The sequence below is a fragment of the Podarcis muralis genome, chromosome Z, assembly GCF_964188315.1.
Source record: "Podarcis muralis chromosome Z, rPodMur119.hap1.1, whole genome shotgun sequence".
Lineage (NCBI taxonomy): Eukaryota > Metazoa > Chordata > Lepidosauria > Squamata > Lacertidae > Podarcis > Podarcis muralis.
This window is the reverse complement of record NC_135673.1, coordinates 15,196,258-15,213,668: the sequence shown is the minus strand read 5'-3', so window position 1 is coordinate 15,213,668 and position 17,411 is coordinate 15,196,258. Positions and strand designations below refer to the sequence as shown.

The 17,411-nt window shown below is 44.9% G+C and overlaps 1 protein-coding gene across 5 annotated transcripts in view; it reads left to right on the top strand.

The window, feature by feature from the left end:
* LOC114588941 (uncharacterized) overlaps positions 1-17,411 on the top strand; it is a 131,907-nt gene that overhangs the window by 94,037 nt on the left and 20,459 nt on the right. For all 5 annotated transcript variants that reach the window (XR_013391451.1, XM_028714754.2, XM_077922766.1 and 2 more), the window contains one exon: positions 14,177-14,282. Coding sequence is in view for 4 of the 5 variants with exons in the window: in XM_028714754.2 (XP_028570587.2) it covers positions 14,177-14,282 (106 nt within the window). In the remaining variant the exon portion in view is untranslated. Of the gene's footprint in view, positions 1-14,176; positions 14,283-17,411 lie in introns of those variants that run through there.

Genomic DNA, 17,411 nt, shown 5'->3' with positions numbered 1-17,411 from the left:
CAAGCAGGTCTGGGTGGAAACCCTACCACCACCACCACCAAGGAAATCAATCCCTTCACCCATGAAAGCAATTTTGGGAATTTTTTTGAATTAAGGAAAGCCTCAGAATCAGAGTGGGGGCTCCCCATACTTACCCCCGCCTGTTCTGGCAAAGAACCTAGAGAATCACCAAAGGCTGCTTGCCTGGAATCTCCAAATGCATAAATCTCCTCCTCTGAGCTGTTGGGAACTTATTTTGCCTGACCAAAAGTGGCAGCCCTAGTGAGGTGGGAAATGCAAGTTCCTGGCCCTGCTGACTTCTCCCATGCATGCCCGGCAGTTGGGACAGAATCCATACCTGCCCCCTACATTTTCCCCTTCCCCAGACAACCGGGGGGGGGGGGTGGAGAGAAAGAGAATGAAGGAGAAGTAGAAATGAAGAAGCAGGGAGGCAGGGCAGCCAACAGGAAACACAATGAAAACACCCACTCAGAATGATGATCTAGCAAACAAGAGGAAGGAGAGGACTAGACAAAGAAAAAAATCACAAAAAACAAACATGCAATTTTTTCTCTCTTCACATATTTACATGGAGAAACCCAACCATCCCTTGCAGCAGGCAGGGTCAGACTGGAGAAACAGGATGACTTCTCCCCTCTAGAGACGAAGTTGCAAGTTGAAGACCCTGTCTGTCTTCAGTAGGGGAAGTCATCCCTATCTGAAATGGTATCCCCCTCCATCAGCTAAATGTCCCCCCCCCCCTATCTCATAGCACTAGAACTCAGGGACATCTAATGAAGCTGAATGCTGGGAGATTCAGGATGGGTAAAAGAAAGTCCTTCATCACACAGCTCATAGTTAAACTATGGAACTCACTCCTGCAAGAGCCAATGATGACCATTTGAATGGCTTTAAAACAGCTTTCTCTTTGGGCAGATTCATAGAGGAGAAGGCTATCAATGGCTATTAAGCACAGTAGTTATGCTCTGCCTCCACAGTCAGAGGCAGCAATGCTTCTGAATACCACTTGCTTGACACCTCTGGAGAGAGGGCTCTCTTTTGCTTGGATTTCTGGTTGGCCATGGGACTAGGTGGGCCTTTGGCCTGATCCATGAGGGCTTTTCATAGGTTCTTAAGAAAAATGGTAAGGCGGCTTTAACTGGCTGTTTACCTTGGAAGGTCATGCACCAGTTTAGGTCAAGAGACATTGCATCATGATTAGAGGAGCTGTTCAACGTGTGTGTGTGTGTGTGTGTGTGTGTGTGTGTTTTCTCCACCTCCCTCTCCTTCCCCAGGAAACTTGTTTTGCACAGGCCACGTGGCCACCTTTTGTTGCAAAGAGCCATAAAAAGGACATTTTTCATTCCTCTTTTTCCTTCCCCTTCTCTTCATCCCAGACATAGATTTATTCCCTTCCTAAGGTCTGTGGTGTGCTAAGCTGGGAGGGGCATTTCAGGAAGGCGCTGATGGGACAATAATAGATAATATGGCCGCTCCCAGGAGCGTTGTCCAGGACTGTAGCCTATTCATCAGCAGCCGGCACTCCTGCCAAGGTCAGCGCTAACGAGGATGTGGTGGGGTCCCCGGCCGCCCCCATGGGGCATCCTCCAATCAGATCGCTCGGATCCGCACTCCATCCTCTGATTTTTACAAGGGCTGCCTTCTGTGAACCAGGTTATGCCGCAGGGAGGTTGCCCTCAGAGCGCAAAGCGCCTCAGTAACAGATAACTCTTCTGCATCCACGCTCTCATCCAAGAGACCCCTGCTCTCATCCTCTGAGCCTTGCTTTCAAGCGAAAGTAGGCCTGTGTGTGTGTGTGTGTGTGTGTGTGTGTGTGTGTGTGAAAAAGAGAGAGAGAGAGCGCATGCTTTTATACACATACAGCGTGACTTTAATGTTTAGTAAATTGGTTAGATTAATGTATCAAACACCATTTTGATTAAAAAGGGCCCGATGATTTTTTAAAGACTACTGAGTTTGCATGTCTGTCTGTTTGTTTATTGCACTTATATCTGTTTGTTTATTACATTTATATCCCACCTTCCCCCACCCCCGCACAAGAACTCAAAGTGGCATGCATGGTTCTCCCCCCTCCTCATTTTATCCTCAGAGCAACAACCCTATGAGGTAGATTAGGGTGAGAGAGGCAACGACTGGCCCAGAGTTACCCAGTGAGCTTCATGGATGAGAGGGAATTTGAACCCTGGTCTCTCAGGTCTTAGTCCAGCACTCTAACCACTGTATCCAGTGTTATGGTTATGTCTAATTCAGGCTCATTCATTTCAGTGGGTCTACTCCAAGTATAACTTAGTTAGCTACAACCCTACAAGCCCCTCCTATAAAAGCTAAGGGCCAAAAGTTTCCCAGCCTTGCTATAGTTGCATCTAATAGGCCAGAGTGGATGGTGTGTTTCTCCCTGACTCTTGTATAAGCTTCCTGGCTCTTCCTTATCTGGAGGACAACAGGTTCACCAACCCTAAATTACATTGTCCTGCACTGACAGACAGCCGGAAAACTGGATAGCTTCTGCTTATGCACTTCCAGCAAAGGAAAAGCCACCGCCTCCAAACAGTGGGAGATTTAATGCAGCCAAACATAACTGTGCATAAGTAAGGGCCAGTAAGTAAGTAAGTAAGTAAGTAAGTAAGGGCCTAAGGACCACAAAACTGTAAATTGCTAGAGAAAGCATGGCCAGGTCATGCTCACTCACCTTGGGGGAGCAAGGAAGTATTGTCCCCGCCCCCATTCTTCTTTCTCCCTCTTCTGTTTGAACCATGTAAGCTGAGCACACATCTGAGGCTGGGACCGCGTGTTTGTGACTAACTTCTGTATTTTGCAACCCAAGAATGCCTTACTTCTGTTGTTTTTGCTGTAGCATTGAGATGCATACATGAGACCAGTGATTACTGTAAGTAAAGCATGTAAACTTACTAAAGTTTGTGGTCTATTCACTTAGAGAAGAGTAGAGGCAGGGGAGAATTGTAAGTGCTTAGTAATGGAATGTTTTTAAGTTTGACAACCTATATTTCTCATGCTTTCCAAGTGCTGCATAAATCTGTATTTTAAACTCTGCTGAGGGCTATTTTTGTTAAAGAGCCAAACCCTGCATCCTTTTTTGAATTCAGGTAATCAGCCATTTTTTTCTTTTGGTAGTTCTTCACACAAGCGGGACTTCAGGATTAACTGGTATCCCCCAGTTATTTCCCTAAACAAATCATAGACAAATCATAGAATTATAGAGTCGGAAGGAACCATGAGTGTCATCTAGTCCAATCACCTACAGTACAATGCAAGAATCCCAACATGTGGTCTCCCATCCACTTTGAAACAATACTGGATCCTGCTTAGCTTTGCAAATATAGACACATACATATAGCCATCATATATTTAAAGCATTGTGATACCATGTTAAAACAGTCACAGCTTCTCCCAAATAATTCTGGGGGTTCCTGTTGGTCAAAGGTGCTGAGTGTTGCTGGGAGACCCCTATATTCCCCTTACAGACCTACAATTGCCCTATTGGTTTAATAGTCAATCCCTCTTCACAGGGAACTGGAAATTGTAGCTCTGGGAGAATAAATTAGATTATTGAAATTCTATACAGCCTAATATATATATATAAATATCCCTAAGTGGATAAAAGAAATAAAGATCATCAAGCTCGAGACAAAACAAAATGACCGCCTTGGTTTCTCTCTCTTTTGCGGTTGGCCTTCTTAACTGTATTTTGTTCTGAAATTGCTCTATGGGTCTTTGGACTGCAATAAAGATTTAGTGGTTTATAGAAAACTGAGGCAGTGGAAGACAGAAGTGCCTGGCGTGCTCTGGTCCATGGGGTCACGAAGAGTCAGACACGACTAAACGACTAAACAACAACAACAACAGAAAACTGAAGCAACAACAGATAAACAAAATATTGCAATAATACACAGTTTCATATAAAAATTACATTAATATATATAAATCAATATCAGTTCATTTTCTAGTGACCCTCAGCACTCTTAAAAGACTACAGCTCCCAAGATGCTTTGGGGAAGCCATGGCTGCTTACAAGGTGGTATCATACTGCTTTAAACATAGGATGTTAATGTGGCCTGCATGATCTTTACTCAGCTTCCTTGAAAACACCAGCAATTTAGGAACACAGGAAATGGCCTTTTAAAGAGTCAGACCTGCTGGTCCACCTAACTTAGTATTGTTCCTTTCTGGGCAAACTTCAGGGCAGGGGGCAGGGATGGCATGTGCCAGTGATGAGCAGGGTCAGAGACAAAAGTGGTCTGGGGCAATGAATGTAAAGTTTATCTTTTACAGTAGGGTAGTTTTTCCACACGCACACTTCTCTATCCTCCATGCAGACAAACACTGATCATTTATCAGAGTTTAATGACAAATCCCAGCCTGGCAAAAACACCTAAGGTGGATGTGGAACAGGGCCAGAGAGGGATGAGGTCTAGGAAGTGTCCCAAGAGACAGATAGTGAGATCTGCAGGGTCACATTTGTCCACTGGACTTGAGGTTTCCTACCCCTGGTTTACACTGCCTGTCAGAAGCTCTCAATCATTTCAGAACAGGGAACTTCCCTAACGCAACCTGGATATGCACAAGATTGAACCTGGGACCTCCTGCATCCCAGGTACATGCTGCACCGCTAAGCTATGGCCCTTCCCCTCAAAATAAAGTAAGATTCTAGTCCTCATGATTCTGAATAAACAGCCAATTGACACAGGAAGCTGCCTTGTCCTGAGTCAGCTCAGTACAAGTTCCTGGTCCATCTAGCTCAGTACTGTCTACACTGACTGGCAGCATCTCTCCAGGGTCCCAGCCTTACCTGGAGATGTGACTGGGGCTTGAACCTGGGACCTTCCGCTCGGCCCACTGCGCTGCTGCCCTTCCTTCCCCAGACTTCTTTGTACTCTGCTTCAAACACATCTCAGCAAGAGCAAAGCAAATTTGACACACTCATAACTACACACACACACTCCTCTAAGCATGGCAATGAACATCTGATAAATCTTTTTAAGCGTTCTGTTTACAAGAGAATTTATTCTTCTGACGGCATCAGCTCATACGAGCCCTCTGAGTCAAATAACTGATCTTCCGACTCTTAGAAAAAAGCATTTTCCTTATTGGCTGCCCACAGAGAAGTAATTTATATCACTGTTTTCCCCCCTCCTTGCAATTTACTGGGGGCGGGGGCATGAAGGCGTATGGAAATCTGAGGTCATCTGCAGTTTTTGTGGTGGACGGGGGAGGGGGGGAAACCACAGTCACTTTTTCCACCCAAGATAAGGCATTTTAATTTAATTTAGTGTGCTTTAAAATGCATGCAAGCTAACCATTGGTTTGATTGGGTAGTTTTGCTGGCATTCAGGATCCAGATTCCCAAATGTTTTCCACCTACACATTTGGGATTTGTCAGTGGGGAAGGGTCTTCTTTCTTTTTCTGAGGAAGGGAAAATGAGGACAAATGAGGATCATTTTCAAAATGATCCTCCATGCCTCTCAGTGGCTTTATTTCTGGGGTCTGTTTAGAGGCCTATCTGTAAAGCTGTGGGGGGCTGCATGGTACGACTTCAAAGGACAGCTCCTTTATAGTCCTGCCTTCCTTGTCCGCCTTTCCCCCACTGCCACCTATGACAAAGGCTCCCTCCTGCTACTAATTGAATCTGCCCCTTCTTGGGAAGAGGGGATACTAACAAGCTAACAAACTGCAAATGGGCGTTTACAGCTTGACTTGGAAGCTGAGGCCCTCCGGCCACTTGCATCCACATTCCCTCCCCTGCCATTACTTTTTTATGCTCTCCAGGCCATAAACAATTAAAAAAGATAACCAAATGCCCAGCGGTCCTCTTTCCTAATTAAGGTGTGAGCACCAAGGCTATGGAAGGGAGCTAAGTGCTTCAATTACCTCCCTCTCCTCTTTCTCTGCTTCCCCCTCCTACTTTCAGCCGGCCTTGTTAGACCAGACAGGTCCCTTACCCAAATGGGAACAATTAAAGCCAGCAAGAGAGGGAGGGGGAAAGAAGGAAGGTTCAAGGAACAGCAGGCTCTATCTGCTGCCTAGGAAAGACACGAATCTGTGGATGCATCATTCTCTTTGCTGCTGGGACAAAGAGAGCAGAAGAAATAAGCATGGGTGACTTGGTCAGCTGCTGTTCATCGGTTATCATTTGGGATAGAGGTAGAATGGGGGAAAGGAGCCCCTAGCATTGCACAGCATGGTAACACTGATCAGGGAATGGTGGAACAACTGACTAGGACCTGGGAGACCAGGGTTCAAATCTCCAAACAGACATACAGTGGTACCTCAGGTTAAGAATTTAATTCGTTCTGGAGGTCCGTTCTTAACCTGAAACTGTTCTTAACCTGAGGTACCACTTTAGCTAATGGGGCCTCCTGCTGCTGCTGTGCCGCCGCCGCGCGATTTCTGTTCTCATCCTGAAGCAAAGTTCTTAACCCGAGGTAATATTTCTGGGTTAGCAGAGTCTGTAACCTGAAGTGTCTGTAACCTGAAGCGTCTGTAACTTGAGGTACCACTGTAAAGCTCATTTGGGTGACCTTGGACCAGTCATTGCCTTTCAGCCTAACGTACCTCACAGGGTGTAATGGCGATTGAATGAGATGGGGGAGTTGTGCACCACCTTGAGATCCTTGGAGGAAAAGGTGGGATATAAATCAAATGGGAAAAGGTTGCAACATTTGGGGCTTCTCAATTTAGAGAAATCCAAGTGAGAGGCAACATTACAGAAGTTTATGAAATTGCGTGCAGGATAGAGAAAGCGGACAAAGGGAAGTTTTTCGCCCACTTTCCTAACACTAGAATTCATGAACATCCAACGAAGCTGAAAGTTGGAAGATTCAGGATGGACTGGACAATATAAAGGACTTATTCATGCAGCATGTAGTTAAACTGTGGAACAGGGTAGAAGTAGTAATAATAATAATAATAATAATAATAATAATAATAATAATAATAATGATATACTACAGGAGGTATTGATGTTCACTAATGTGGATGGCTTTGAATGAGGATAGGATAAATCCATGGTGAACATGGCCATCAATGGCTACTAGCCATGGGGGAGCAGGTGATGCTGTGGTTTAAACCATTGAGCCTCTTGGGCATGCCAATCGTAAGGTCGGTGGTTCGAATCCGCACAACGGTGTGAGCTCCCGTTGCTCTGTCCCAGTTCCTGCCAACCTAGCAGTTTGAAAGCATACCAGTGCAGGCAGATAAATAGGTACAACTGCAGTGGGAAGATAAACAGCGTTTCTGTGCACTCCGGCTTCCGTCATGGTGTCCCGTCGTGCCAGAAGCGGCTTAGTCATGCTGGCCACATGACTCTGAAAGCTGTCTGCAGACAAACGCTGGCTCCCTCGGCCTGAAGCAAGATGAGCACCACATCCCATAGTCAAGTTTGACTGGATTTAACCGTCCAGGGGCCCATTACCTTTTTTTACTAGCCATGATGGCTATGCTCTGCCTCCAGAGTTGGAGGCAGCATGCTTCTGAACACAAGTTGCTGGAAACCACAGGAAAGCAGTTCTCTTTTGCTGGGGTCTTGCTTTTGCAGGTTTCTCACAGGCAACTGGTTGGCCTCTGTGACAATAGGATGCTGGGTGAGGTGGGCCATTGGACTGATCCAGCAGGCTCTTCTTGGTTTCTTAGCCATTGGGCATGTTCTTCTTTGGGGCATGAGGCTGAAGCTAAGTGAAAGAACAGGTTCCTAGGTTCAATCCCTAACATATTCAGGCTAGGCTAGGAGAGGGTCCTTTCTTTGAGAAAGGGATGATGGGCGAGACGGGCCATTGACCTAATCCAGCAGGGCTTCCATATGTTCTTAATGCCCAGAGAAGGTATCAGAGGGTTATGTTGCATGGGGAGAAGGAAGCAGATTAGAATTTTGTAAGTTTTTCAGAGGGAAAAGTTTTCAGAGGAAACTGACACACCACCCTAGAGTACAGTGTTGTCACTTTGTCCCTGGCTGCCTGCTCACAGGTCGGCGTTGTGCATAGATTTTAATTTTAACAAAACAGCTGTCTCCAGCAAAAGGATCATCAACATCTGAAAAGGTTTTTTTTTAAATAATAAAAAAAAGAAATTCTCTGTCTTCTGCTGAACAGACTTCGGAGCTGTCATTGATTTTCCAGGAAGTGGGGGGGAAACCCGCCTCTGGCTATTCAACCAAATTAGTAGTCACTGATGACCAATTATTTTGCCCCGCTGTGAACGGGAAGCCGTTACTAAAAATCCAGTTTGTCAGACCCAAGGCTTTTCCCCTGAAACACCTTTCAACCGGTGTGTACTTAAAGTCCCTCAGAAGGTTCTGATGCTTTGGGGAAGTTTAATCCTCCATATAAAAAATAAAATAAAAAGTTTTAATGAGCTGCATGGATGTGACGGGCCATCATGAGAACAGGCTGTTCTGCTCTCGGTAGAGAACTGTTTCGCCAAATGGGCGAATCACGCCTGTCAGGATTTATACATACCTACAGCCGAAAAATGTCAGCCTTATATTTGCAAATTATAATTATCGTTCCTTGCGTTGACTGTCCTCCCCACCAAATACCTTAGGGTTTTTATTTTTTCAAAAAGAGAAGTCCTGATTTCCTAGTCTCTGTCACAAACATGCCATAGGCTTGTATCCAACAGGGAAGAGTTTGTAGCTCGTTTAAGGCCTACACAGTTTTGATTTTAAAATAGTGTTAATAATTCATTATCCTTTAAAGAAAAAAGGGGGGGGAAGATCCAGCCCGCAGAGCCTTAATTAGGCACTCCCAGCCTCCCTATTTGGCACATAAGGCAGTTTTGGCCAAGTCATGCCCATCTGCCACCTTCACGCCACACATTTAAAGCACTATGATACCATTTGAAATAGTAGTGGCTTCCCCCAAAGAATTCTGGGAGCTGTGGTTTGTGGATGGGGCTGAGAGGGGGAACTCCCTCTTCCCATTCCGGAGTGGCTTAACAATCAATCCTCCTTCCTAGGGAATTCTGGGAATTGTAGTTCTGTGAGGGGAATAGCAGTCTCCTAACAACCCTCAGCACCCTTAATGAACTACACTTCCCAGGATCCTTTGGGAGAAGCCATGGTTGTTTAAAGTGGTATCACAGTGCTTTAAATGCATCGTGTGAATGTGGTCCAGGGGTCATATATGATGTCAGGTGTGTGACAGTGAAAGATGGGCCTTGATCAAAAGAGGAAAATCAGCTGCTCACCTAATCCTGCAAAGCCCTATGGACAAAAAAAAAGAGGGGGAAAAGAGTTAAAACTTTTTCACAGCGAAGGATCATATTCTAGTTCGAAGGCAGGTGTGCTTTCCAAGAGAAGCAGCCTAGCGCCCATCTTACAATCAAGCTGAGCAGGAGCTTGCTTCTCTTTCAAATGAAATATTTCCTGGGTCTTGGAAATCAATTTAGCATCAGAGTACATAAAAAATCTAGAAAAGTGTGGCAGTTTGGGAGGGAGAGATGTTCCTTTGAAAGTAATGTTTTTGAATAGACGGTGGAATTGGTTTGCAGATATTTTAAGGAGAGGCAACATTAGAAGGAGTTCTGCCAATAATCTCCTAAATGTTTGTGTGTGTGTGTGTGTGTGTGTGTGTGTGCGCGCACACACACACACACACACACACACACATACACATACACACCGTACTTTTTGTGTATAAAAATCATATTTAAAAGTGGGGGTTGTCTTATACATGGATAGTGCACAGGGTTGTCATTTGATTGGTTGCTGCCGCAGCTGTCAACAGCTATTGTGCGTGTTATTGGTTGCTGCGTTAATGGGTGGTGTTGATTGGCTGACGCTGTGGTAGTTGGCTGGGTGGCAGACGGGAGGCGGATTTTGCGACGTGTGTGGGTGAGCGATTTTTGGCAATCCCCCCCCCCAAAAAAAGCTCAACAACTCTGGGCAATCCTCAAAAAAGCTCAACAACCAGAGCCAACAACTCTGTGCCATCTCCCCGCATTTTCTTAAATTTGAGTCCCCAAAAATAGGGATAGTCTTATACACAGGGGCGTCTTATAGACGGAAAAGTATGGTATTCTGCAACTTTCCTGCATTGCATCTGGGAATGAGATATGCAGGTAAAGAGGAGAGATATGCAAATAGGCTAGCTTGGTTCTCAGTGCCTCCCACCAAGTTCTGTAGCAGGAAGAGAAACCTGACTGAGCATAATGCCCATGTTCTCTGTCTCCAGAGCTGGAGGTAGTAATGCTTATGAATACCAGTTTCTGGATACCACAGGAGTGGGGAATGCTCTAGTGCTCATATCCTGCTTGCTGACTTCCCAAAGGCGCCTGGTTGGCCACTATGAGAACAGGATCTTGGACTCGATGGGCCATTGGCATGAACAAATCTCTTCTTACATTCTTAGTGCTGGTCCCTGACACTGTGGCAGGAGTGGGTGATAATAAGGGCAGGTATAACTCCTCTCTCCAGTAGGGTGCCAAGATGCATCGTTTGCATTCTCTCATATAACTGAATGGTAAGCATTAAGAACATAAGAAGATCCTGGCTGCTGAATCAGGCTGAAGGGGGCCCCTCTAGTCCAGCATCCTGTTCTCACAGTGGTGAACCAAATACCTCAATGGGAAACCCACAATCAGGACATGAGTACAACAGTGGTTTGGGGCAGTCATCAGCTGGCCTATTGCTCCTCGTACCCGATTGTCCCTTCTCCTGACTCCATCCCTGCTATACCTGAAGCAGAAAATCCAAATAGCATCTCCCATCATGCTTAAATTATAATCAGCATTATGCTGCCCTCTGAGATGGGCCGTGTCAGCCTATCAAATGGTACAGCTGGCCCCAAATCAGGGATGTGGTGAGGGTAAGACATAGTCCCTGTGATCTATGACATACCATCCCCTATGACATACCATCCCCTTCAGCCCAGCTCCACACATCCAGAAAGGATGGTCTCTTTATATATGAATGGCCACACTGGGTGTATAGCATTAGATCATGCACATAACACATAACACATACCGCCCCACCCCCCCCCAACTGCCCCACTTTAAATGGGACATCCCAAAATTACAGAAGCCATACTGGCTCACCTAAGCCGCCACTTCCCAAAGTTTTTTGGGCAGGGAACGCTCAGGCTTTCAGAACCTGCTTGGCAGGGGGTTGGACTCGATGGCCCTTGTGGTCTCTTCCAACTCTATGATTCTATGAAATGTAGGGCTGCCAGACATCAGGATTCGTCCCTTGAAAATGGTGTCTGGGCAGAATTTCAAAAGGCGGCAAAAATGTCCTAGGAAATCTGGGTGTATGGCAGCCCATATCAGAAGTGCTGATTTGTGTGTGTGTGTTCTTTTCTTAAAAAATAAGAACTTCCTTTTTTGAGATTTTGCCTAAACCAAAAGGCCACTTTTCAGTGACGTGCTTTGAAATAATTTCACATACACCTAGAAAGAAGAGGGAGATTCTCCTCAGAATGGGAAGTGAGAGGGGTTTTTTTGCTAGGTATATATCTATGGTGCTCAAAGGAGACACACACTCTCTTTCTCTCTCCTCTCTAAGGTTGTCTGTGTAGGACTCTCTGGTTTATGTCTATAGTTCTGAAGCCCTGAGTGTTCCCCACCCGAAAGAATTTGGAAAGTAGCAGCTTAGGTGAGCCAGAAGGTGGAGCTGGCTGTGTGGTGGGAGCATTGGGTGGCAGAGAGCAGAAAATGACAGGCCAAGGATTTAAAGGAGGTGGCAGTTAGGAGGAGTGAGAGGGCAAGATGGGGGAAGCAGTAATTGTTAACAGGTTTGTTAAAAGAGAGAGAGCGCAACATCCCCACGCACAGGAGAAGGAAGCTTGTGGAGAAGACCTGGTTGTGCAGGTATGTGTGTGTGCATATGGTGCATTTCCTCCCTTTTCTATTCTAGTTCCCAGAACTGTCTTCTGACTGCATAGCACAAAAAAATGTGTCACTTCCCCTTTTTGCCCCTTCCATTTAAAAATGCATGTGTTTGCTGCTCAATTAAATAGTGGTACTTGAAGGGAAGAAATTTTTCACAAGGCAGAAAATAAATTTTAGGTTTCTTATTTGCTTTGGTGTTGTTGTTGTTGTTTTCTTTTCTTTTCTTTTTTGTAAGAGAGTCACAGAGTGCTTTTGTATTTAATGAGGTTGACAAAACTGAAAAGCTCTCTGTTGTTTTTGTCTCATGCTTCTGTTAAAAGCAGAAGATGCCGTGGAAAACTTTGTGGCTACAACTGCAAACATGTATATGGGGTGGGGATGCTCTCATGCAAGTCAGTTGGCTCCTGCACACATCCCAATTTTCCCTTGCAGAATGTTAGAGGGTATGATAACTGTTGTACTGTATCAATCCATCAACCTCTGATGGATGATTTAGAAGAACTGGGTCCAGCATCACTTTCGCTGATCATGTGTGCCAGTATCCATGAGTTACATCTCAATACAGCTCCTTCCTTGGAAGCGTCTTTGGGGTTCAAGGTACACACAGTAGGCAATAAACACTCATGGACGCCATAAAAATTCAGTCAAGTGTAGAGGTTTACTTGACAGGCATAAAAGCATATTGGTAGCAAATACATACAGACATTCACCACTTCCATGGTCAAGGCATGCCTGAGTCCAACAAGAGTCCAAGACTCTCTCTCTGCTTCTTTCACCGCAAGGCGCAAGCAAGAGACACACAAGTTACAGTGTCATACTGTGTGTGTCCAAAGAAGAGTTCCCATAGAAAATGTCCTTGCATAAACAAAACAATCTCAGCCTTCTGCTGCTTCTTGAAACTTCTTCTGTGTTCTTCTCTGTTTCTGGAACAAATGATTCTCACACAGAGAGAGAAAATATCCAACAATAACATCATTAGCAAAGGCTCCTCTGAAGCCTGCAGTGTGCAATAATTAGTAATAAAATTCACGGTAGGAGCAAAATAAATTAGGGGAGGGGGATTTAGGAAGAGTGACCACTTGCATACATGACAGGGAAATAACTGCAACCTCCACCATTTATTTATTTTTAAAGCGTTGGCTATGATGAAGAAGGCATTTTATAGCTGCCCAACATTGACTTTAGGTAGGGACCCACTCCTAGTGACTTCTGTATGTTGTTGGACTACAGCTTCCATCAGCCCCAGTCAGCATGGCCAATGGTTAGGGGTGATGGCAATTGTAGTCCAACCACACCATCTACTGGCCTCCCAGTGTTGTGAACTACAACTCCCATCACCATTGACCATTGGCCCAGCTGGGGTTGAATGTAGGGAAATTCAGTTTTGTTTACTTAATTCAGACTTCTCAAATGAAAACAAAGCTGTTATTCAAAATTTACATTTTTCCAAATTTTGGGTTGGAAGTTCTCCATCCAAACAATGTTTATCAAAATGCATCTATTATTGGGAAACATGTGAATATATATATATATATATATATATTTGCTTTCGTAGATTTTCACGGGTACAGGAATGCAGGTTTTGGTGTCCTCGGGTATCTTCCCGTGTAAAAGTTGGGGTGTCTAGGCGACGTTTCGACGAGGTCTCACTCGTCATCTTCAGGCTGGTGCTTTCGGCTTCTTGTTACTGGAACAGAGCAGGATCTCAGTGTTTGAGTTCCTATAAATACTGTAGAGGAGGTATGGTGATTGGAGGCTATACACCATACCTCCTCTACAGTATTTATAGGAACTCAAACACTGAGATCCTGCTCTGTTCCAGTAACAAGAAGCCGAAAGCACCAGCCTGAAGATGACGAGTGAGACCTCGTCGAAACGTCGCCTAGACACCCCAACTTTTACACGGGAAGATACCCGAGGACACCAAAACCTGCATATATATATATATATGCAAACATGATGTAGAAAAGAATGTATTATGTTAGAGGAAATTGCAAAACGGGTGGAGATGTTAGTCAAAAGGTCATATAAAAAGTTGTGTCTGTTAGGTGAAATTCATACTAAAAGGCTGGTGGATTTTTCCGAGAATTTAAGAAATCAATCAATTGAGGTGGAGCTATGGAGAAGTGGCTTCAAAGATTGCAAAAAAAGAGGAACTTAGACAGCAGAAATTGATACATCCACCCACTCTGAGGCTGATAGGATGTTGGGAGTCCAGCAATGTCTAGAGGGCACATGTGGGTCTTGATCTGATCCAGTTATATGGCTTTTTATTATTAGAGATTCATTTATAGATTCCTTCTTCCATGAGATCTTTCCCTTCCCATTTTTCCCCAGGCCCTCCACGCCATTCTTTGATCTATTGCAGCACAAATACAAAGAGATGTGGATGGACGAGCAGAGAGCCATCATCAAAGCTGAGAAGGCAGAAAAAAAGCAGAAGGTGAGCAGACCTTTGGAGCATAAGAATCTAAGAAGAGCATGCTGGACCAGGCCAATGGCTCATCTAGTCCAATGTCCTATTCTCACCGTGGCCAACCAGATGCCTATAGAAGCCTACAAGCAGGACCTGAATGTAACAGCAACTCTCCAATTGTTGTTCCTCATTATCTGGTATTCCGAGATAGATTGTGCCTGGGTATGGAGATTTTGCTATCACAATAGATCTCCATAAGAAGAGCCTATTGGATCAAGCCAATGGCCCATCTAGTCTAGCATCCTGTTGTGATGCCTCAGTGGGAAATCCTTAAGCAGGAGCACATTCTCCTCCTGTGGTTTCCAGCAGCTGGCTGGAGATATGTGGGTTTTGCCAAGCTCCATGATGAAAGATTGGAGGTATGTTGCTTGTTCATTTCCAGGCCCAACTTAAGGAGCTTGTGTTGGTGTTTAAAGTTGTAAACAACTTAGGCCCCAAATATCTGAAAGACCACTTTCTTTCCTACAGACTTCCTTGGGTGTTAGGATCAGCAGAGGGGGCCTTCATGGTAGATCCACCACCTTCAGAATCTCATGGAATAGTGGTGACCCTGGAGAGGGTGGCAGCCTCTAAGTTGTGGAACTCCCTCCCCACAGAGATGGGTCTGTGCCTATATACTTTGGGGGGAAATAAGAAGACTCACCTCTTTACCCTAGCCTTTGATGCATGGGGTGCGTATTTTTAGAACCCTACAAATGGTAGTCTCTTTAAAACTGTTTTTAATGTTGTGTTTAAAATTGCTGTGACCCACACTGGGAGCTTAGGGTAAAGGGTGTCTTCTTATAGAATCATAGAATCATAGAATCATAGAGTTGGAAGAGACCACAAGGGCCATCGAGTCCAACCCCCTGCCAAGCAGGAAACACCATCAGAGCACTCATGACATATGTTTGTCAAGCCTCTGCTTAAAGACCTCCAAAGAAGGAGACTCCACCACACTCCTTGGCAGCAAATTCCACTGTTGAACAGCTCTTACTGTCAGGAAGTTCTTCCTAATGTTTAGGTGGAATCTTCTTTCTTGTAGTTTGGATCCATTGCTCCGTGTCCGCTTCTCTGGAGCAGCAGAAAACAGCCTTTCTCCCTCCTCTATGTGACATCCTTTTATATATTTGAACATGGCTATCATATCACCCCTTAACCTCCTCTTCTCCAGGCTAAACATGCCCAGCTCCCTTAGCCGTTCCTCATAAGGCATCATTTCCAGGCCTTTGACCATTTTGGTTGCCCTCCTCTGGACACGTTCCAGTTTGTCAGTGTCCTTCTTGAACTGTGGTGCCCAGAACTGGACACAGTACTCCAGGTGAGGTCTGACCAGAGCAGAATACAGTGGCACTATTACTTCCCTTGATCTAGATGCTATACTCCTATTGATGAGGCCCAGAATTGCATTGGCTTTTTTAGCTGCCGCGTCACACTGTTGGCTCATGTCAAGTTTGTGGTCAACCAAGACTCCTAGATCCTTTTCACATGTACTGCTCTCAAGCCAGGTGTCACCCATCTTGTATTTGTGACTCTCATTTTTTTTGCCCAAGTGCAATACTTTACATTTCTCCCTGTTAAAATTCATCTTGTTTGTTTTGGCCCAGTTCTCTAATCTGTCAAGGTCGTTTTGAAGTGTGATCCTGTCCTCTGGGGTGTTAGCCACCCCTCCCAGTTTGGTGTCATCTGCAAATTTGATCAGGATGCCCTTGAGTCCATCATCCAAGTCGTTGATAAAGATGTTGAATAAGACCGGGCCCAAGACAGAACCCTGTGGCACCCCACTAGTCACTCTTCTCCAGGATGAAGAGGAACCATTGATGAGCACCCTTTGGGTTCGGTCAGTCAGCCAGTTACAAATCCACTGAGTGGTAGCATAGTCAAGACCGCATTTTACCAGCTTCTTTACAAGAATATCATGGGGCACCTTGTCAAATGCCTTGCTGAAATCAAGGTAGACTACATCCACTGCGTTCCCTTCATCTACCAGGCTTGTAATTCTGTCAAAAAACGAGATCAGGTTAGTCTGACATGACTTATTTTTCAGAAATCCATGCTGACTATTGGTGATCACAGCATTCCTTTCTAGGTGCTCACAGACTGTTTGCTTAATGATCTGATCCAGAATCTTCCCTGGTATTGATGTCAGACTGACTGGGCGGTAATTATTTGGGTCCTCTCTTTTCCCCTTTTTGAAAATAGGGACAACATTTGCCCTCCTCCAGTCTGCCGGGACTTCGCCTGTTCTCCAGGAATTCTCAAAGATGACTGCCAGTGGTTCTGAGATCACATCTGCCAGTTCTTTTAATACTCTTGGATGCAGTTCATCTGGCCCTGGAGACTTGAATACATCTAGACTAGCCAAGTATTCTTGTACTATCTCCTTAGTTATTCTGGGCTGTGTTTCCTCTGCTGAATCATTTGCTCCAAATTCTTCAGGTCGGGCATTGTTTTCTTTATCGGAGAAGACTGAGGCAAAGAAGGCATTGAGGAGTTCAGCCCTTTCTGTGTCCCCTGTTTGCATTTCACCATCTTCTCCTCTGAGTGACCCCACGGTTTCTTTGTTCTTCCTTTTGCTACGAACATACCCATAAAAGCCTTTTTTGTTGCTTTTAACCTCTCTAGCAAGCCTGAGTTCATTTTGTGCTTTAGCTTTTCTGACTTTGTGTCTACACGTGCTGGCTATTTGTTTGAATTCCTCTTTGGTGGTTTCCCCCCTTTTCCATTTTTTGTACACATCCTTTTTTAATCTTAACTCAGTTAAAAGTTCTTTAGATAGCCACCCTGGCTTCTTTAGGCACCTTCCATGTTTCCGTCTCATTGGTATTGCCTGAAGTTGTGCTTTTACTATCTCCCTCTTAACAAACTCCCAGCCATCTTGAACTCCCTTTCCTTTTAGTATTACTGTCCATGGGATCTCACCCAGCACTTCCCTAAGCTTTATGAAGTCGGCTTTCTTAAAGTCGAGAAATTGAGTCCTAGTATGCTTGGCTGCTCCTTTCCGCTGTATAGTAAACTTCAGAAGAGCATGATCACTCGCGCCTAATGATCCTTCCACTTCTACCCCACTAACCAGGTCATCAACATTGGTTAGGACCAGATCTAAAATGGCTGTTC